Source organism: Dictyostelium purpureum (genome assembly GCF_000190715.1).
Source record: "Dictyostelium purpureum unplaced genomic scaffold DICPUscaffold_187, whole genome shotgun sequence".
Taxonomy (NCBI): Eukaryota; Evosea; class Eumycetozoa; order Dictyosteliales; family Dictyosteliaceae; genus Dictyostelium; species Dictyostelium purpureum.
Window position 1 is genome coordinate 1,963 of NW_003519524.1, and position 24,712 is coordinate 26,674.

At 24.5% G+C, this 24,712-nt stretch overlaps 3 protein-coding genes across 3 annotated transcripts; all 3 read left to right on the top strand.

Annotated features, from left to right (window-relative positions):
- Positions 1 to 215: 215 nt before the first annotated feature.
- DICPUDRAFT_15257 (uncharacterized protein) lies at positions 216 to 12,300 on the top strand (the record flags this gene model as incomplete). Its single annotated transcript, XM_003289666.1, has 5 exons — positions 216 to 271; positions 335 to 670; positions 3,006 to 3,049; positions 6,269 to 7,171; positions 11,099 to 12,300. Coding segments are annotated over 5 exons (2,541 nt in total), but the record flags the coding sequence as incomplete, so codon positions are not given.
- A 793-nt stretch (positions 12,301 to 13,093) lies between these two features.
- DICPUDRAFT_154121 (uncharacterized protein) lies at positions 13,094 to 16,378 on the top strand (the record flags this gene model as incomplete). Its single annotated transcript, XM_003289667.1, has 5 exons — positions 13,094 to 13,245; positions 13,315 to 13,773; positions 13,988 to 14,065; positions 14,132 to 14,463; positions 14,631 to 16,378. The coding sequence occupies 5 exons, from the start codon at positions 13,094 to 13,096 to the stop codon at positions 16,376 to 16,378; spliced, it is 2,769 nt and encodes a 922-aa protein (XP_003289715.1).
- A 605-nt stretch (positions 16,379 to 16,983) lies between these two features.
- DICPUDRAFT_36211 (uncharacterized protein) lies at positions 16,984 to 24,712 on the top strand (the record flags this gene model as incomplete). Its single annotated transcript, XM_003289668.1, has 8 exons — positions 16,984 to 17,180; positions 17,310 to 17,737; positions 17,824 to 17,887; positions 17,951 to 18,028; positions 18,110 to 18,441; positions 18,510 to 19,115; positions 19,317 to 19,484; positions 23,376 to 24,712. Coding segments are annotated over 8 exons (3,210 nt in total), but the record flags the coding sequence as incomplete, so codon positions are not given.

Below are 24,712 nucleotides of genomic sequence, written 5' to 3' on the forward strand. Positions count from 1 at the left end.
ATAATTTTTAATAAAAAATTTTTATTAATATTTCTCATTACCATTAAAGCTTTATAGGATATAATGTTCAAACACCAAATTCATTTATTGAATTTACAGGATACTCTTTCTATAAAAGAATGTAAGTTAATTTTATTATAATTAAGAAAATTAATATTATTAAAATACTAATTTTATCTTTGATAATTAATAGATTATTTTACAATACTCTGAATTTCCATATTAATGGTGAATTTCCATTTTCAAAACTTCCAAATGGTCTTTTACAATTGTTTGTATTATTATTTTTATTATTGTAATTATAAAATAAAAAACACTAATAATAAAATTTCAGTACATATTATTCTGGTCAATTAAAAAAACTTCCAAACTATAAAATATTTGATAATACTGATATTTATCAGTTATTTTTATATTATAATCAAATAGGTGGTGATTTACCAAAATGGGATGGTTCAAAAAACAATATAACAACCTTAGATTTAACCTCCAATTCAATAACTGGAACTATTGATGAATCTTATTGCTCTGTGTATTTAATTATTAATAGAAACTTAATGACAGGTAAAATTCCAGAATGTTTTACATGCCATTTTAGCGATATTAATTTTAAATTAAACTTTGGTCAAAATTCATTTGATAACTACGATACAATAGGAACATGCAGTAAGTTTATAAAATTTATTATTAATATAAATATTATAATAAATATTAATATATTTCTTTTTATTATAATTTTTAAATAGAAACTATTCCAAAATTAAAATATTTAAACCAAACCTTTTGGAAACTAAATAAAAAAGTAACAGAACCAGTATTATCATTAATCGGTCAAAATATTGGATATTTAGAATATGATATTGAATCAAATATACAATTTAATCACATTTTAAAAGCCAATTCAATTATTATTGCATATGGTTCCTATACTCCAAATAGAATTATTCACGAAATAAGTTTTAAGAGTACTGGTCAAAAATTTACATTAACTCCAGATCCATATCCACCATTATTATCAAATATAACATCAAATAATCACATTTTGGTATTCAAAGGTTTATATTATTCATACGATATCACTGAAATAACAATTACAATTGGTGATAAATCTTGTGATGTAACTGATTCAACATTTTATCAAATCACATGTACTTTAACAACATATCCAAATCAACTAAATAATGTATCAGGCACACTCAAAGTAGATCAATTACAAACAACATTCAATTTAAATTTAGATAACAATGATGGTAACGAAGTATTCAACAACTATACATCATGTCCAGACAACTGCAACGGTTATATATGCAACTATAATACTGGTATTTGTGAATGCCCCAAAGACTGGACCGATGAAAACTGTTATACTCCTATCCATTATGTATCATCAATTACACCAACATACGAAGATGGCGGATTTGTAACAATGAATGGATGGTTCAGCGATATTCATAAAGATTTGAATATTACAATCGGTAATCAAGGATGCAAAATTGTTACGATATCATCAAATACAATCACATGCAACATTGGAGCAGGTACAGGTAAAAAAGATGTAATCGTAAATCAAAATGGAATCACATGGAAATCATTCAACTTTTTTGTATACCAATCAAAACAACAAACATGTTTAAACAACTGTATCGATACTAACCATGGTATTTGTAATACATCAAATGGTATTTGCGAATGTAAATCAGGATGGACTGGATTCGATTGTAGTTCACCTTCAAATAACAACAACAATAACAATGGTAATACCAACAGTACAGTTAATCCAGACGGCTCAACAACAATTAATAACGATCAAACAACATACAATATATTAATCACATCATTATTAGAACTCGATATCAACAGTGACACAGTTAAACAATATCCACTTCAAAACAATTGGAATATTACATCAAACGATAAAAACGGATCAAATGTAACATTCACACAAATATTAAACGAAACTGAATGTCAAATCGTATTATCAATTCAAGAAATAGAAAATGATATTCAATATTCATTTGCAGGTTTAGAATTCAAACTAGATAAAGGTTCAATTAAAGTATCAGTATCAATTCACAATTACAACTATCAAAGTCCACTCAACACATTACAATTACAAATGATATCAAATGTATCAGATACAACATCGAACGATTGTAACAGTAAATCAGCATCAACATCAACATTAATATTAGACAATAAAACATTAAACTATATATCGATCAACAAAGACAACAAGATTCTATATGGTAGATTTATAAACAGAGCAATATCAGATGGACACACAACATTAATCACCACATCATTAATATCGAGTCAAAACGAATCAGTAACCATTGGTATTAACATTCCACATTGCAGAACATCATGCTATATCGATCCTGACTTTTCAGTAATAATTAGTCCTGATTTCAAATCAAACTGTAACAACAAATCCAAAAACTATGTAATTCCAGTTGCTATCGTTGTAAGCTGTATCGGTGTAGCTGCAATTGTTGTGATCACTTATTTTATTTATAAAAGAAAACAAAACAAAATTTTTGAAAAGAAAATTATTAATTTAAATAATTTAAAAAAATAAATAAGATAACTAGTAATAGTTTTTAAAACAAAAGAAATATAATCTTTATTTAAATGCAAAAGTTTTGTTATTATAAAAGAACTGAAACTAAAATTTCATATATAAATTTATTAAATTTTAAAACATGTCTTAAAAGAAAGTGTTATATAGGATGAAAAAAAATTTGTAACAATTATCAAAAAGAATAAACTTTTAAAATGGACAATCTCTTTTGCAAAACAAAAAGCACGTTTAAAAAAATAATAAAAATATATTACAGATTACGACTGTACATTATACCATATGAAGTCCTAGTAATAAAATTGATACAAGCAACTACATTATTCAAACGAATGTGTAATTGCAAACATAATTTTTTAAACTAATATATTATTCATCTCTTACCATGTTAAGAAGAAAGGTTGGGATGTGGAATCTGGTTTGAAAGAAATGAGTTCAATGTTTCAAACAGTTTTACTCTATTTATGGATGGTAATCTAACCCAACAAGCATCGCACTTAAAAAACAATTTAGAAATTATATTTTTTTGTATTAATTGTTAACCACGAATTTTTGACTTATCCCTCCAATTAAAATGGAGCAAAGGTTAACACAACTTTTATTAATTTACTTTTAAAATACAGTAATAATATTTAATTTATTTAATTTTGTGTTATTTGAAATTCATCGATAAGGTTCTGTAGCTTTCCAGATGTATATTTTTTCGAGGTGTTGGTAGAAGTTGTGTCCATGCATCTTTACATTTCGTTTTATATTCACTTTCTCCAACCAAATATTTGGAATGATTGATTCTTTCTTGAGTTGGGATGGATTGCTCTGATATAGCTTTCTGTGCTTTTGCTCTTGTTTCTAAATCCCATAAACCTAAACCTGCTTTTTCGTAATATTTTCTTTCACTTTCCCTGTTTATTGTCATTTTATAATTTGTGTTGTATATGTTTCTGGTGCATGTGTCCTAAAATTCGTATAATGTTATTATGTCGTTGATGTACATGTGTAATGTTAGTTGTGATAGGCAGTATGTTTTTAGATTGTATAATCTACCTCTGAGTGTTGATGTTGCATTTTTTCATGATGCCAATTGGTATTGTTGATGGATTAGGAAAGCTTCAATATCTTTCCCATTCTTTCCAAAGATCTATACCTGATCAGGTATCATTTAATTTTCTTAGTTTAGTAGAAGTTGTTGGATCGCTTACAGATGCAGAATTTTTGGTTGCTGAAGCAGAATTTCCTAAAATTAAGCAATATTGTGAAAATGATATATTGGAAATATATTCAAAATGCAAGGGTGAATTAAACCAAAGTATTTCAAAATATCGTTCTCTAATAGAAAGAGCTTGGTGACAATTAGAGAAATGGAAAATACTTGAAAAGTATAGACTAATCGATAGGACTTATCGGTTGTAGATGTGTGGGAAAAACATAACCAAACAATCATTACAATTGCATATATTTATAATATTATCGATGAACCTCTTGGTGAATTATCATTATTACCTTCGACCTGTGGTAATATAAACGTAGTTGCGATTAACTTATTGATTTATACCAAGAAAATAATAATTCTAAACATTGTTTTTTTTTTACTAAAATTTTAAATAAAAAAAATTAAAAAAATATTTTAAAGTTTTTTTTAAAAAAATAATTTTTTTTGAAATTATCTTCATAAAAATAAAAAATTTTATAAAGATAATTTTTATGAAATAAATAAATATTTAGAATTTTCTAAAAAAAAATGTAATGATATTTCAAAAAATCAAGATATTTTTAAAAAACAATTTTGTGTGAAGCATTTTATAACTTTGTATTTTTTTTTTTTTTTTTCATAAAAAATAAAAATAAATATAAAATCAATATGTCAATACTAATAATAATATTTTTTATTAAATTATTTATTAATTTTTCGCTTCAGTATTCACAATCAGAAAGTAAATAAAATAATAATAAATTTAAATAAAAATAATAATAATAATATTTATTCTTTATTTATAGGTACATGTTTTTCCAATTTATTAACAAAGCTGGGTTACAGCGCTCCAGAAGATTTTTGCACAGATTCACCTTATTTTGGATGCGATGTAAATTTAAATATATTTATAATGGATTTGTCTTCACGACCTCAGTTAACAGATGATGTTATACAGAATACCGATGTAAGATGTATTGGACCTAATCTCAAAACAATGATTACCTCTAAATGGAATTTAGATGATAACTTTTTTGATTTTGCAACAGAGTCTCTAAATTACATGTAATTATAAATAAAATAAAATAAAAATAAATTAATAAATTAAATTAAAATAAAAATAATAAATTAAATTAAATAAAATAAAAATAAAATATTAACAATAATAATAAAATAAAATAAAATAATAATTAGAGATATGAAATCACCACAATCAATAAGTTTCAAATACCCAATCAATTCAAAAAAATTCACCACAACTTTAGGAAAAAGAATTGAAGAACCTTTGTCTCTATCGCTTTTTACTACACCTTTAAAAGATACTTTTAAAATTGACCCAGATTATACACAATCGAGCAATTGGAATAATGGAATTTATATAAATAATGATTTAGAAAACACTTCAAATGTTCCTTTTATTTTTAAAGATGCCAATTTTGTAACAAGAAATATCCCATCAATGTCAAATGTTATTTCCAATGGTGAATTTTCATATTACTTAACAAGCGATTTCGATTTCAATTCTTTCACAAATTTATCAACACACAATAATATAAAAAATTTACGATTAGGTGGTATACCTGGTGTATCTTGTCCACTGGTTCCGCCATCGATATTGTTGGGTTCATATAGTGAAAATGTGAATCCTACTATGTAAGTATATAAAACTAAATTTTTAATTTATAATTTTTAATTATAACATTTAATAATTATTTATCGCACCCAATAAAGCAATATAGAATATAATGTTCAAACACCAAATGAATTTATTGAATTTACAGGATACTCTTTCATTAAAAGTTTGTAAGTTAATTTTATTTTAAATAAAAAAAATAATATTATAAAAACACTAATTTTATCTTTGATAATTAATAGAATTTTTTTCAATACTCCGAATTTCCACATTGATGGTGAATTTCCATTTTCAAAACTTCCAAATGGTCTTTTAAGATTGTACGTATTATTATTTTTATTATTATTGCAATTATGAAAGAATAAACACTAATAATTAACTTACAGTTTATATTATATAGGGAGACTTCAAAAACTTCCAAATTATAAAATATTTGATAATACAGATATTTCTCAATTATCTTTTTCTGCAAACCTAATTGTTGGTGATTTACCAAAATGGGATGGTTCAAAAAACAGTATAGTAATATTAGATTTAAGCGCCAATTCAATAACTGGAACTATTGATGAATCTTATTGCTCTGTGTATTTAAATATTGGTGGAAATTTTATGACAGGTAAAATTCCAGAATGTTTTACATGCCATTTTAGCGATACTGCATTTAAATCAAACTTTATGCAAAATGGATTTGATAACTACGATACAATTGGAACATGCAGTAAGTTTATAAAATATATTATTTAATTAAATATTATCAAAAAATATTAATATATTTCTTTTTATTATAATTTATAAATAGAAACTATTCCAAAATTAAAATATTTAAATCAAACCTTTTGGAAACTAAACAAAATAGTAACAGAACCAGTATTATCATTAATCGGTCAAAATATTGGATATTCACAAAATGATATTGAATCAAATATACAATTTAATCTCATGCTAAAAGCAAATTCAATAATTATTGCATATGATTCCTATACTCCAAATAGAATTATTCACGAAATAAGTTTCAAGAGTACTGGTCAAAAATTTACATTAACTCCAGATCCATATCCACCATTATTATCAAATATAACATCAAATAATCATATTTTAGTATTCAAAGGTTTATATTATTCATACGATATCACTGAAATAACAATTACAATTGGTGATAAATCTTGTGATGTAACTGATTCAACATTTTATCAAATCACATGTACTTTAACAACATATCCAAATCAACTAAATAATGTATCAGGTACACTCAAAGTAGATCAATTACAAACAACATTCAATTTAAATTTAGATAACAACGATGGTAACGAAGTATTCAACAACTATTCATCATGTCCAGACAACTGCAACGGTTATATATGTAACTATAATACTGGTATTTGTGAATGTCCCAAAGACTGGACCGGCGAAAACTGTTATACTCCAAATCATTATGTATCATCAATTACACCAACATACGAAGATGGCGGATTTGTAACAATGAATGGATGGTTCGGTGATATTCATCAAGATTTGAATATAACAATCGGAAATCAAGGATGCAAAATAGATACGATATCATCAAATACAATCACATGCAACATTGGGCCAGGTACAGGTAAAAAAGATGTAATCGTAAATCAAAATGGAATCACATGGAAATCTTTCAACTTTTTTATATACCAATCAAAACAACAAACATGTTTAAACAACTGTATCGACACTAATCATGGTACCTGTAATACATCAAATGGTATTTGCGAATGTAAATCAGGATGGACTGGATTCGATTGTAGTTCACCTTCAAATAACAACAACAATAACAATGGTAATACCAACAGTACAGTTAATCCAGACGGTTCAACAACAATTAATAACGATCAAACAACATACAATATATTAATCACATCATTATTAGAACTCGATATCAACAGTGACACAGTTAAACAATATCCACTTCAAAATAATTGGAATATTACATCAAATGATAAAAACGGATCAAATGTAACATTCACACAAATATTAAACGAAACTGAATGTCAAATCGTATTATCAATTCAAGAAATAGAAAATGATATTCAATACTCATTTGCAGGTTTAGAATTCAAATTAGATAAAGGTTCAATTAAAGTATCAGTATCAATTCACAATTACAACTATCAAAGTCCACTCAATACATTACAATTACAAATGATATCAAATGTATCAGATACAACATCGAACGATTGTAACAGTAAATCAGCATCAACATCAACATCAATATTAGACAATCAAACATTAAACTATATATCGATCAATAAAGACAACAAGATTCTATATGGTAGATTTATAAACAGAGCAATATCAGATGGACACACAACATTAATCACCACATCATTAGTATCGAATCAAAACGAATCAATAACCATTGGTATTAACATTCCACATTGCAGAACATCATGCTATATTGATCCTGACTTTTCAGTAATAATTAGTCCTGATTTCAAATCAAACTGTAACAACAAATCCAAAAACTATGTAATTCCAGTTGCTATCGTTGCAAGCTGTATCGGTGTAGCTGCAATTGTTGTGATCACATATTTTATTTATAAAAGAAAACAAAACAAATTTTTTGAAAAGAAAATTATTAGTTTAAATAATTTAAATAAAAAATAAAATAACTATTATAATAGTTTTAAAACAAGAGAAATATCGCCTTATTTAAATTCTAAATAAAATTATAAAACCATTTTTTTTTTTTTTTTTTAAATTGGTTTGATCTAGTTTTGAAAAATGTAATGATTTTTGTTTATTTTTTTATCATTGAATAAAATAAAAGGAAGTTTTATGCAAAAGGGCAATATAGGACAACTAATAGTTGTTAACCATATCTTTTCTATAGAAATTGTTTTTATTATTTTTTTTTTGATCAACTTTCTGTGTCAGTTTTATTTGTGTTTCAATGTAATCATGATAAAAAATATTATTATTTTTATATTGTTTCAATTTTAGGTCATTTCGGATATATATAAATAAAATAAATAAATATATATAATTATTCACCATTGTTTTAAAAAAATTTAAAATTTTTTAAAATTTTTCTAAAATTTTTATAAAATTTTTTTTTAATTTTGATATTTTTTTATAATTTTTATTTTATTTGCAAATAATTATATTTATCACTTTTTTATTTTGGTAATCAAATATTTAAAATAACATAAGAATATCACACATATCTGTTTAAAAAATAAAAAGGAGGAGGAAAATTGCAAAAAAAATGGGAAAAAAATAAAATGTTACGATTATTGTCATCAAAAAAAATCCAGATATTTATAAAAAAAAAAATATTCGGTATTTGATAGCAGCAATTTTTAAATAAAAAAAAAAAATAATTCTTTTTTGTAAATATAAAATCAATATGTCAACACTAATAATAATATTTTTCATAAAATTATTTATTAATTTTTCACTTCAGTATTCACAAGCAGAAAGTAAATAAAATAATAATAATAATAATAATAATAATAATAATAATAATAATATTTTATTCTTTATTTATAGGTACATGTTTTAACAATTTATTAACAAAGTTGGGTTACAGCCCTCCAATAGATTTTTGCACAGATCCTTATTTTGAATGCAAAAATTCAAATATAATTACAATGGATTTTTCTTCACTTCCTAAACGTCCTCAGTTAACAATTAATGCTATACAGAATACCGATGTAAGATGTATTGGACCAAATCTCAAAACAATGATTACCTACAAATGGAATATAGATGATAGCTTTTTTGATTTTGCAACAGAGTCTCTAGATTACATGTAATTATAAAAAAAATAAAATAAAAATAAAAAATTATATAAAATTAAAATATTAATAATAATATAGAGAAATGATCTCACCACTATCAATGAGTTTCAAATACCCAATCAATTCAAAGAAATTCACTACAACTTTAGGAAAAAGATTTGAAGAACCTTTATCTCTATCGCTTTTTACTACACCCTTAAAAGATACTTTTATAATTAAACCAGATCCATCACTATCAAACAATATGGATTATGGATTATATTTAAATAATGATTTAGAAAACACTTTAGAAGATGCTTTTATTTGTCTAAATGCTTATTTTGTAACAAGAAATATCCCATCAATGTCAAATGTTATTTCCAATGGTATATTTTCATATTATTTAACAAGTGATTTCGATTTCAACTCTCTCAAAAATTTGTCAACACACAATAATGTAAGAATGGTACAATTAACTAGTTTCCCAGGTGTTTCTTATCCACTAGTTCCGCTATCGATATTGTTAGGTTCAAAAGATCCAATTAATGAAAATATATTTCCTGGTATGTAAGTATAAAACTAAATATTATAATTTTTAATTATAACATTTAATTAATATTTATCGCACCCATTAAAGCCTTATAGACTATGATGTTCAAACACCAAATGAATTTATTGAATTTACAGGATACTCTTTCATTAAAAGTTTGTAAGTTAATTTTATTATAAATAAGAAACTTAATTTTATAAAAACACTAATTTTATCTTTGATAATTAATAGAACATTTACCAATACTTATAATTTCCAAATTGATGGTGAATTTCCATTTTCAAAACTTCCAAATGGTCTTTTTCAATTGTATGTATTATTATTTTTATTGTTATTGCAAATATAAAAGAATTAACACTAATAATTATTAACTTTCAGTTATTATATATCTGGGCCATTAAAAAAACTTCCAAACTATAAAATATTTGATAATACAGATATTTATCAGTTATCTTTTGATTCTAATCAAATTATTGGTGATTTACCAAAATGGGATGGTTCAAAAAACAATATAACAACCTTAGAGTTAAGCTCAAATTTAATAACTGGAACTATTGATGAATCTTATTGCTCTGTGCGTTTACTTATTTTTAATAATTCAATGACAGGTAAAATTCCAGAATGTTTTACATGCCATTTTAGCGATCCTTTTATAAAACTCAACTTTAAACAAAATTCATTTGATAACTACGATACAATTGGAACATGCAGTAAGTTTATAAAATATATTATTTAAATTAATATTATTATTAATACTAATATATTTCTTTTTATTATAATTTTACAATTTTAGAAACTATTCCAAAATTAAAATATTTAAATCAAACCTTTTGGAAACTAAACAAAATAGTAACAGAACCAGTATTATCATTAATCGGTCAAAATATTGGATATTCAGAATATGATATTGAATCAAATATACCATTTAATTACATGTTAAAGGCCAATTCAATATTTATTACATATGGTTCCTATACTCCAAATAGAATTATCCACAATATAAAATTCACAAGTACTGGTCAAAAATTTACATTAACTCCAGATCCATATCCACCATTATTATCAAATATAACATCAAATAATCATATTTTAGTATTCAAAGGTTTATATTATTCATACGATATCACTGAAATAATAATTACAATTGGTGATAAATCTTGTGATGTAACTGATTCAACATTTTATCAAATCACATGTACTTTAACAACATATCCAAATCAACTGAATAATGTTCCAGGTACACTCAAAGTAGATCAATTACAAACAACATTCAATTTAAATTTAGATAACAACAATGGTAATGAAGTATTCAACAACTATACATCATGTCCAGACAACTGTGAATCATATAATGGTAATATATGCAACTATAATACTGGTATTTGTGAATGCCCAAAAGACTGGACCGGTGAAAACTGTTTAACTCCAAATCATTATGTATCATCAATTACACCAACATACGAAGATGGTGGATTAGTAACAATGAATGGATGGTTCGGTGATATTCATCAAGATTTGAATATAACAATCGGCAATCAAGAATGTAAAATAGATACGATATCATCAAATACAATCACATGCAACATTGGAGCAGGTACAGGTAAAAAAGATGTAATCGTATATCAAAATGGAATCACATGGAAATCATTCAACTTTTTTGTATACCAATCAAAACAACAAACATGTTTAAACAACTGTATCGATACTAACCATGGTATTTGTAATACATCAAATGGTATTTGCGAATGTAAATCAGGATGGACTGGATTCGATTGTAATTCACCTTCAAATAATAATAACAATGGTAATACCAACAGTACAGTTAATCCAGACGGTTCAACAACAATAAATAACGATCAAACAACATACAATATATTAATCACATCATTATTAGAACTCGATATCAACAGTGACACAGTTAAACAATATCCACTTCAAAACAATTGGAATATTACATCAAATGATAAAAACGGATCAAATGTAACATTCACACAAATATTAAACGAAACTGAATGTCAAATCGTATTATCAATTCAAGAAATAGAAAATGATATTCAATATTCATTTGCAGGTTTAGAATTCAAATTAGATAAAGGTTCAATTAAAGTATCAGTATCAATTCACAATTACAACTATCAAAGTCCACTCAATACATTACAATTACAAATGATATCAAATGTATCAGATACAACATCGAACGATTGTAACAGTAAATCAGCATCAACATCAACATCAATATTAGACAATCAAACATTAAACTATATATCAATCAACAAAGACAACAAGATTCTATATGGTAGATTTATAAACAGAGCAATATCAGATGGACACACAACATTAATCACCACATCATTAATATCGAATCAAAACGAATCAGTAACCATTGGTATTAACATTCCACATTGCAGAACATCATGCTATATCGATCCTGACTTTTCAGTAATAATTAGTCCTGATTTCAAATCAAACTGTAACAACAAATCCAAAAAGTATGTAATTCCAGTAGCTGTTGTTGTAAGCTGTATCGGTGTAGCTGCTATTGTTATGATTACATATTTTATTTATAAAAGAAAACAAAACAAAATTTTTGAAAAGAAAATTATTAATTTAAATAATTTAAATAATAAATAAGATAACTATTATAATATTTTTAAAAACAAAAGAAATATCTTTATTTAAATGATAAAAAATTATAAAACCATTTTTTTCTTTTAAATTGGTTAGATCTAGTTTTGAAAAATTTTATCATTTTTGTATATTTTTTTCATCATTGAATAAAAGGAATTTTTATGGAAAAAATAATAAAAATGATAATATTTTTATCATGTTTTCAATTTTTGAATATTTTATTATTTTTTTGAAAAAAATTAAATTTAAATTTTATTATTATTTTTATTTGCAAATATAATATTTATCTTTTTTTATTTTGGTAATCAAATATTTAAAAAAGCATAAGAATATCACAATGTTTTTAAAAAATAAAATGGGGTAAAGCAAAATTACAAAAAATTTATTTACATTTTATTTTTTTTTAATTATTTTCATAAAAAAAATATCCAGATCTTTTAAAAAAATCTTTGCCTCAAGTTTTTTATATAAAAAAAAAAAATTTCTTTTTCGTAAATATATAATCAATATGTCAACACTAATAATAATTTTTTTCATAAAATTATTTATTAATTTTTCACTTCAGTATTCACAATCAGAAAGTAAATAAATTATTTAATAAAAATAAATAATAATAATAAGAATAAAAATTATAATAATATTTTATTCTTTATTTATAGGTACATGTTTTAACAATTTATTAATAAAGCTAGGATTTCCCCCTACACTAAATTTCTGCACAGATACACTTTATTTTGAATGCGATGAAGTTTTAAATATAATTAAAATGGATTTTTATGGACATCCTCAGTTATCCAATGAAGTAATACAGAATACCGATGTAAGATGTATTGGACCTAATCTCAAAACAATGATTACCTATAAATGGAATATAGATGATAACTTTTTTGATTTTGAAACAGAGTCTCTAGATAGCATGTAATTATAATTAAAATAAAATAAAATATTAATATTAATAATAATAACAATAACAATAATAAAATATAGAGAAATGGTATCACCACTATCAATAAGCTTCAAATACCCAATCAATTCAAAGAAATTCACTACAACTTTAGGAAAAAGAATTGAGGAACCTTTGTCTCTATCGCTTTTTACTACACCTTTAAAAGATACTTTTAAAATTGACCCAGATTTTACACTATCAAACAATATGAATTATGGATTATATGTAAATAATGATTTAGAAAACACTTTAAGCAATCCTTTTATTTGTCGAACTGCCTATTTTGTAACAAGAAATATCCCATCAATGTCAAATGTTATTTCCAATGGTATATTTTCATATTATTTAACAAGTGATTTCGATTTCAATTCTTTCAAAAATTTATCAACACATAATAGTATACGAATGGTACAATTAAGTAGTTTCCCAGGTCTATCTTATCCACTGGTTCCACCATCAATAATGTTAGGTTCAAAAGATCCAAATAGTGAAAATGCTATGTAAGTATAAAACTAAATATAATAATTTTTAATTATAACATTTAATTAATATTTATCGCACCCATTAAAGCCTTATAGACTATGATGTTCAAACACCAAATGAATTTATTGAATTTACAGGATATTCTTTTATTAAAAGTTTGTAAGTTAATTTTAATTTAAATAAAAAAAATAATATTATAAAAACACTAATTTTATCTTTGATAATTAAAAGATATTTTTCTAATACTCTGAATTTCCATATTGATGGTGAATTACCATTTTCAAAACTACCAAATGGTCTTTTACAATTGTATGTATTATTTCTATTATTATTGCAATTATAAAATAATAAACACTAATAATAATAAAATTTCAGTTATTATACATCTGGTCCATTAAAAAAACTTCCAAATTATAAAATATTGGATAATACAGATATTTATACGTTATCTTTATATTATAATCAAATAGGTGGTGATTTACCAAAATGGGATGGTTCAAATAACAATATTACAACCTTAGAGTTAAGCTCAAATTTAATAACTGGAACTATTGATGAATCTTATTGCTCTGTGTTTTTAAATATTAATAATAATTTAATGACAGGTAAAATTCCAGAATGTTTTACATGCCATTTTAGTGATACTGCTTTTAAATCAAACTTTAAACAAAATTCATTTGATAACTACGATACAATTGGAACATGCAGTAAGTATATAAATATATTATTTCAATTATTTTTATTATTTTTATTAATAATAATATTTCTTTTTATTAAAATTTTACAATAGAAACTATTCCAAAATTAAAATATTCAAACCAAACCTTTTGGAAACTAAACAAAAAAGTAACAGAACCAGTATTATCATTAATAGGTCAAAATATTGGATATTGGGTAAGTGATATTGAATCAAATATTCTATTTAATTTAATATTAAAAACCAATTCAATAATTATTGCATATGATTCCTATACTCCAAATAGAATTATTCACGAAATAAGTTTCAAGAGTACTGGTCAAAAATTTACATTAACTCCAGATCCATATCCACCATTATTATCAAATATAACATCAAATAATCATATTTTAGTATTCAAAGGTTTATATTATTCATACGATATCACTGAAATAACAATTACAATTGGTGATAAATCTTGTGATGTAACTGATTCAACATTTTATCAAATCACATGTACTTTAACAACATATCCAAATCAACTAAATAATGTATCAGGTACACTCAAAGTAGATCAATTACAAACAACATTCAATTTAAATTTAGATAACAACGATGGTAATGAAGTATTCAACAACTATACATCATGTCTAGACAACTGCAATGGATATATATGCAACTATAATACTGGTATTTGTGAATGCCCAAAAGACTGGACCGGTGAAAACTGTTATACTCCAAAGCATTATGTATCATCAATTACACCAACATACGAAGATGGCGGATTAGTAACAATGAATGGATGGTTTGGTGATATTCATAAAGATTTAAAAGTAACAATCGGTAATGAAGAATGCAAAATAGATACGATATCATCAAATACAATCACATGCAACATTGGAGCAGGTACAGGTAAAAAAGATGTAATCGTATATCAAAATGGAATCACATGGAAATCATTCAACTTTTTTGTATACCAATCAAAACAACAAACATGTTTAAACAACTGTATCGACACTAACCATGGTATTTGTAATACATCAAATGGTATTTGCGAATGTAAATCAGGATGGACTGGATTCGATTGTAGTTCACCTTCAAATAATAATAACAACAATGGTAATACCAACAGCACAGTTAATCCAGACGGTTCAACAACAATAAATAACGATCAAACAACATACAATATATTAATCACATCATTATTAGAACTCGATATCAACAGTGACACAGTTAAACAATATCCACTTCAAAACAATTGGAATATAACATCAAATGATAAAAACGGATCAAATGTAACATTCACACAAATATTAAATGAAACTGAATGTCAAATCATATTATCAATTCAAGAAATAGAAAATGATATTCAATATTCATTTGCAGGTTTAGAATTCAAATTAGATAAAGGTTCAATTAAAATATCAGTATCAATTCACAATTACAACTATCAAAGTCCACTCAATACATTACAATTACAAATGATATCAAATGTATCAGATACAACATCGAACGATTGTAACAGTAAATCAGCATCAACATCAACATCAATATTAGACAATCAAACATTAAACTATATATCGATCAACAAAGACAACAAGATTCTATATGGTAGATTTATAAACAGAGCAATATCAGATGGACACACAACATTAATCACCACATCATTAATATCGAGTCAAAACGAATCAGTAACCATTGGTATTAACATTCCACATTGCAGAACATCATGCTATATCGATCCTGACTTTTCAGTAATAATTAGTCCTGATTTCAAATCAAACTGTAACAACAAATCCAAAAACTATGTAATTCCAGTTGCTATCGTTGCAAGCTGTATCGGTGTAGCTGCAATTGTTGTGATCACATATTTTATTTATAAAAGAAAACAAAAGAAAATTTTTGAAAAGAAAATTATTAATTTAAATAATTTAAATAATAAATAAAATAACAATTGTAATAGTTTTTAAAACAAAGAAATATCATCTTAATTTAAATGAAAAAGAATTGTTATTATAATAGAACCAAAAATAAAATTTCAAAATATAAATTTAAAAAAAACTAAATATAATATAAAAACTTAATATTATATTGAATATTTTTATTGTATATTTTTTATAAATTTTTTTTTTTAAAAACGTTGTTGGTGTTTTAATTTTTTTTTCATATTGAAATCCTCATTCTTTCCTATTTTTTTAAAAATCCAAGATATTTTTCAAAATAAAAATCCAAAAATATTTTTTTTTTTAAAAAATAAAATTTGCAATAAATTCATTTTATTTTTAAAAAAATAAAAATTTTCGCAAAAACAAAAACAAAATTAAACAATGACAAAACCATTGATAATATTATTATTTATAATATTGTTTATTAATTTATCCATACAATACACAACAGAAGAAGGTAAAAAAAAAAAAAAAAAATTTTTAAAAAAAAAAAAAAAATTTTATTTAATACTAATTCAATTTTTTTTTTTTTAAATTTTATTTTTTATTTTATAGGTGTGTGCTTAAACAAACTATTTACAAAATTAGGTTTTCCTATTCCTTCAGATTTTTGCTCGCCCAAGTTACCATACTTGGAATGTGACACACAAAACAATGTAGTTAAACTTGATTTCGAAAATTATCCCCAAACATCGAATGAAATTATACAAAATACTGATATAAGTTGTATTGGGCCTAAATTCAAATGGATGAGCACTAACAATTGGAATATAGCCAATAACTTTTTTGATTTTGAAAATCAGTCTTTAGATTACATGTAATTATTTAATAATAAAATAAAAATATTACAACACAAACACAAACAACAGCAATACTAATATAAACACAAATATTGTAAATATAGGAATATTATTTCATCACCATCAATAAGTTTCGAATACCCAATTAAATCAAATGAGTTCTCTGTAACATTAAAATCAAGAGTTGAGGAACCTATTTTACTATCAAAACTTGCTCAGCCTTTGAAAAGTTTATGTTATTTTCTGAATCATCGACTAGATCAAAATAAATATAGTGTATATATAAACAATGATCTTATCAATACTCCAAGTGACCCTCTTTCATTCATTCGAGCCTCGTTTGTTACAAGAAATATCCCGTCAATGGCGAATATAAAAGGAACTAATATTATAACATATTTTTTAGGGGAAGACTTTGATCATAATTCTTTCAGCAATTTATCAACACACAACCAAATTTCAAAATTAAGTATAGAAGGTGGTAACTACCCAATGTTTCCATTATCTATATTATTAAATATGGAAGGCCCAACAAGTGATGATAATTCATATCTATATAGTGTGTAAATATTCAAATTAAAATTTAAAATATTTTCTAAAATTATTAATTTTTATTTTTTCAAATACACAAAAAAAGACATTTAGGGTATAATATTCAATCACCAACAGAATTTATAGATTTTTCAGGAAAAACCTCCATCAGTTCAATGTAATTTCTTTATATGTATCATAATAAATCATTTAAAAAAACTAACAATTAATTCAAATATAGATCTTTTGCTCCAGCTAGCGATTTCCATGTTAAAGGTGAATTTCCTTTTTCAAAACTTCCAAATGGAATCCAATTTTTGTAAATATTATTATTAATATTATTTTTATTTTCCGAAAAAAATAATATTAACTTTTATTTCTTTTTCAAAAATTAATACAGTGATTACAACATTGGAAATTTAAAAAAACTCCCAGACTATAGAATATTTGATTATACAGATATTTATTATTTTTCATGTTATGCTCATCCATTAACACAAGATTTACCAAAATGGGATGGCTCAAAAAATAATATAACAACATTAATGTTATCGCAAAATTTACTAACTGGTACCATTGACGAATCATATTGTTCTGTTATTTTAATAGTATACAGTAATCTATTGACAGGATTAATACCAGAATGTTTTACATGTCACTTTGCTATTCCAAGTTTTAAATCATATTTTTATGGAAATTCATTTGATAATTACGATACAATAGGAACATGCAGTAAGTATATATAATATAATAGCTAAAAATATTATGTTAATATATTAATTTTTTTTGTTTATATTTAGAAACCATTCCAAAATTAAAATACAAGAATGAAACTATACTTTTAAGAAGTAAATATATAACCGCACCAATATTATCACTAGTGGGCCAAAATGTTGGATATTCGTCAGACGATATTCAATCAAATCCATATGTAGATTTTTATTATTTAGAAAAAGCAAATTCTAAATTTTTCGCTCGTTCGTATTCACTAAATAGAATTATTCATACAATTAAATTCGCAAGTACTGGTCAAGAATTTACATTAACTCCAGATCCATATCCACCATTATTATCAAATATAACATCAAATAATCATATTTTAGTATTCAAAGGTTTATATTATTCATACGATATCACTGAAATAACAATTACAATTGGTGATAAATCTTGTGATGTAACTGATTCAACATTTTATCAAATCACATGTACTTTAACAACATATCCAAATCAACTGAATAATGTATCAGGCACACTCAAAGTAGATCAATTACAAACAACATTCAATTTAAATTTAGATAACAACGATGGTAATGAAGTATTCAACAACTATACATCATGTCCAGACAACTGTGAATCATATAATGGTAATATATGCAACTATAATACTGGTATTTGTGAATGCTCTGGTGAAGAATGTATTACTCCAAATCATTATGTATCATCAATTACACCAACATACGAAGATGGTGGATTAGTAACAATGAATGGATGGTTCGGCGATATTCATAAAGATTTAAAAGTAACAATCGGTAATCAAGAATGTAAAATAGATACAATATCATCAAATACAATCACATGCAACATTGGGCCAGGTACAGGTAAAAAAGATGTAATCGTATATCAAAATGGAATCACATGGAAATCATTCAACTTTTTTGTATACCAATCAAAACAACAAACATGTTTAAACAACTGTATCGATACTAACCATGGTATTTGTAATACATCAAATGGTATTTGCGAATGTAAATCAGGATGGACTGGATTCGATTGTAGTTCACCTTCAAATAACAATAATAATGGTAATACCAACAGCACAGTTAATCCAGACGGTTCAACAACAATAAATAACGATCAAACAACATACAATATATTAATCACATCATTATTAGAACTCGATATCAACAGTGACACAGTTAAACAATATCCACTTCAAAACAATTGGAATGTTACATCAAATGATAAAAATGGATCAAATGTAACTTTCACACAAATATTAAACGAAACTGAATGTCAAATCGTATTATCAATTCAAGAAATAGAAAATGATATTCAATACTCATTTGCAGGTTTAGAATTCAAACTAGATAAAGGTTCAATTAAAGTATCAGTATCAATTCACAACTACAACTATCAAAGTCCACTCAATACACTACAATTACAAATGATATCAAATGTATCAGATACAACATCGAGCGATTGTAACAGTAAATCAGCATCAACATCAACATCAATATTAGACAATCAAACATTAAACTATATATCGATCAACAAAGACAACAAGATTCTATATGGTAGATTTATAAACAGAGCAATATCAGATGGACACACTACATTAATCACCACATCATTAGTATCGAGTAAAAACGAATCAATAACCATTGGTATTAACATTCCACATTGCAGAACATCATGCTATATCGATCCTGACTTTTCAGTAATAATTAGTCCTGATTTCAAATCAAACTGTAACAACAAATCCAAAAAGTATGTAATTCCAGTTGCTATCGTTGTAAGCTGTGTCGGTGTAGCTGCAATTGTTGCAGTCACATATTTTATTTATAAAAGAAAACAAGATAGAGGTTTTGAAAAAAAAATGATCACATTAAACAATTTAAATAAATAAAAAACAATGGGTTAAAAAAAAAAAACAATGTTATTTTTTAATTTTAAATTTTATTTATAAAATTATAAAAAACAATAGTTTTATTAAAAATTCTTCAACAGTATTTTTAAACTCTAAATCTTAAAGAGGAATAGAGGCCACAAAAAAGGTAAATAGCACCATAATATTACTTATATAATAAATATGGTTTTGTGAAGGATTGGAAAGGAATAAATTTAAAAATGAAAAAAAATTGAAAAAATAATAAAAAAAATAAAAATAATTAAAAAAAAAAAAAGAAAAAATATTTATATAAAAAAAAAAAAAAAAAAATTTCATTTCTTAATTTTTTGTTGAGACACCCCCTTAAAAAAATGAAGATCTTTTTTATTTATAAAATATTTTTATTAATGTTATTTTTATGAATTCAAATTTACAATTGAATTTTTTATTAACAACTTTTTTTCTTTTTTTTGATAACCTCAAACATCTGTGTCAGTTTTATTTATGTTTTGAACAAATACAAAAAAATATAATTTTATTATTATCATCTTTTTCTCATTTTATATAAACTCAGGAAATTAAGATATAATAAAATAAATGTATTAGTAGTGTATTGAAATGGGTAACCCCAACGACACAATTAAATCCATTAATGTTAAGAAAAAAAAATTTAAAAATAAAAATTTTAAATCAAAAAAGTTTTAAAAATAAGCTCAAAAATTTTATTTTTTACCCAAGTTTTTTAAATTTTTTATGAATTACGATATCATAAAAAAAAATATTTTTTTTTTTCTTTTTCACAAATAAAAAACCATTTTTTAAGCTTCTTACATAAATTAAATCAATATGTCGATACTAATAATATTTTTTCTTAAACAGTTTATTAATTTTTCGCTTCAGTATTCGCAATCAGAAAGTAAAAAAAAAAAAATTTAATAATAATATTAATAATAATATTAATAATAATAATAATAATAATATTTTATTCTTTATTTATAGGCACATGTTTTTCCAATTTATTAATAAAGCTAGGTTACACCCCTACACTAAATTTTTGCACAGATATACCTTATTTTGAATGCGATGTAGATTTAAATATAATTACAATGGATTTTACAACACGTGCTCAGTTAACAAATGATGTTATACAGAATACCGATGTAAGATGTATTGGACCTAATCTCAAAACAATGATTACCTACAAATGGATTATGGATGATAACTTTTTTGATTTTGCAACAGAGTCTCTAGATTACATGTAATTATATAAATTTAATTAAAAAATAAAATAAAAATATTAATAATAAAACTATATATAGAGAAATGAAATCAACACCATCAATAAGTTTCAAATACCCAATCAATTCAAAGAAATTCAGGACAACTTTAGGAAAAAGAATTGAAGAACCTTTGTCTCTATCGCTTTTTGCTACACCCTTAAAAGATACTTTTAAAATTGAACCGGATCTATCACTGTCGAACAATTTGAATTATGGATTATATTTAAATAATGATTTAGAAAACACTTTAGAAGATCCTTTTATTTGTCAAAATGCTTATTTTGTAACAAGAAATATCCCATCAATGGCAAATGTTATTTCCAATATTGGATTTTCATATTATTTAACAGGTGATTTCGATTTCAATTCTCTCAAAAATTTATCAACACACAATAATATAAAAAATGTACAATTAAGAGGTTTAGGAGTATCATATCCACTGGTTCCGCTATCAATATTATTAGGTTCAAAAGATCCAAATAGTGAAAATATTTTTCCTACTATGTAAGTATAAAACTAAATATTATAATTTTTAATTATAACATTTAATTAATATTTCTCACATCCATTAAAGCCAAATAGACTATGATGTTCAAACACCAAATTCATTTATTGAATTTACAGGATACTCTTTCATTAAAATATTGTAAGTTAATTTTATTTTAAATAAAAAAATCAATATTATAAAAACACTAATTTTAACTTTGACAATTAATAGATATTTTTCCAATACTCTGAATTTCCATATTGATGGTGAGTTCCCATTTTCAAAACTTCCAAATGGTCTTTTTCAATTGTATGTATTTTGTTTATTGTAATATTTAATTTAAAATAATAAACACTAATAATAATTAACTTTCAGTTATTTTATATCTGGTCCATTAAAAAAACTTCCAAACTATAAAATATTTGATAATACAGATATTTATACGTTATCTTTACTATATAATCAAATAGCTGGTGATTTACCAAAATGGGATGGTTCAAAAAACAATATTACAACCTTAGAGTTAAACTCAAATTTAATAACTGGAACTATTGATGAATCTTATTGTTCTGTGAATTTAAATATTAGAAATAATTTAATGACAGGTAAAATTCCAGAATGTTTTACATGCCATTTTAGAGATCCTTTTATAAAATCAAACTTTGGTCAAAATTCATTTGATAACTACGATACAATAGGAACATGCAGTAAGTTTATAAAAATGATATTTAATCAATACTTTTGTTATTAATTTTTTTCAAAAAAAACTTTTAAATAGAAACTATTCCAAAATTAAAATATTCAAACCAAACCTTTTGGAAACTAAACAAAATAGTAACAGAACCAGTATTATCATTAATCGGTCAAAATATTGGATATTGGGTAAGTGATATTGAATCAAATATACAATTTAATTACATTTTAAAAGCCAATTCAATATTTATAAAATATGGTTCCTATACTCCAAATAGAATTATTCACGAATTTAACTTCACAAGTACTAGTCAAAAATTTACATTAACTCCAGATCCATATCCACCATTATTATCAAATATAACATCAAATAATCATATTTTAGTATTCAAAGGTTTATATTATTCATACGATATCACTGAAATAACAATTACAATTGGTGATAAATCTTGTGATGTAACTGATTCAACATTTTATCAAATCACATGTACTTTAACAACATATCCAAATCAACTGAATAATGTATCAGGCACACTCAAAGTAGATCAATTACAAACAACATTCAATTTAAATTTAGATAACAACAATGGAAATGAAGTATTCAACAGCTATACATCATGTCCAGACAACTGTGAATCATATAATGGTAATATATGCAACTATAATACTGGTATTTGTGAATGCCCCAAAGACTGGACCGGTGAAAACTGTTATACTCCAAAGCATTATGTATCATCAATTACACCAACATACGAAGATGGTGGATTAGTAACAATGAATGGATGGCTCGGCGATATTCATCAAAATTTAAAAGTAACAATCGGTAATCAAGAATGTAAAATAGATACAATATCATCAAATACAATCACATGCAACATTGGAGCAGGTACAGGTAAAAAAGATGTAATCGTATATCAAAATGGAATCACATGGAAATCATTCAACTTTTTTGTATACCAATCAAAACAACAAACATGTTTAAACAACTGTATCGATACTAACCATGGTATTTGTAATACATCAAATGGTATTTGCGAATGTAAATCAGGATGGACTGGATTCGATTGTAGTTCACCTTCAAATAACAACAACAATAACAATGGTAATACCAACAGTACAGTTAATCCAGACGGTTCAACAACAATTAATAACGATCAAACAACATACAATATATTAATCACATCATTATTAGAACTCGATATCAACAGTGACACAGTTAAACAATATCCACTTCAAAATAATTGGAATGTTACATCAAATGATAAAAACGGATCAAATGTAACATTCACACAAATATTAAATGAAACTGAATGTCAAATCGTATTATCAATTCAAGAAATAGAAAATGATATTCAATATTCATTTGCAGGTTTAGAATTCAAATTAGATAAAGGTTCAATTAAAGTATCAGTATCAATTCACAATTACAACTATCAAAGTCCACTCAATACATTACAATTACAAATGATATCAAATGTATCAGATACAACATCGAACGATTGTAACAGTAAATCAGCATCAACTTCAACATCAATATTAGATAATCAAACATTAAACTATATATCGATCAACAAAGACAACAAGATTCTATATGGTAGATTTATAAACAGAGCAATATCAGATGGACACACTACATTAATCACCACATCATTAGTATCGAGTCAAAACGAATCAATAACCATTGGTATTAACATTCCACATTGCAGAACATCATGCTATATCGATCCTGACTTTTCAGTATTGATTAATTCCAATTTCAAATCAAACTGTGACGAATCCAAAAACCATACTACTCTAATTGCAGTTCTTATAAGCTGTATTGGTGCAGCTGTTATTATCATTTTAGCAGGAGCTTATTATTTATTATATAAAAAAAGTACCAAAACTAAAATTATAGTTTTTAAACTTAAAAAAAAAATTAAAATGGCTAAATAA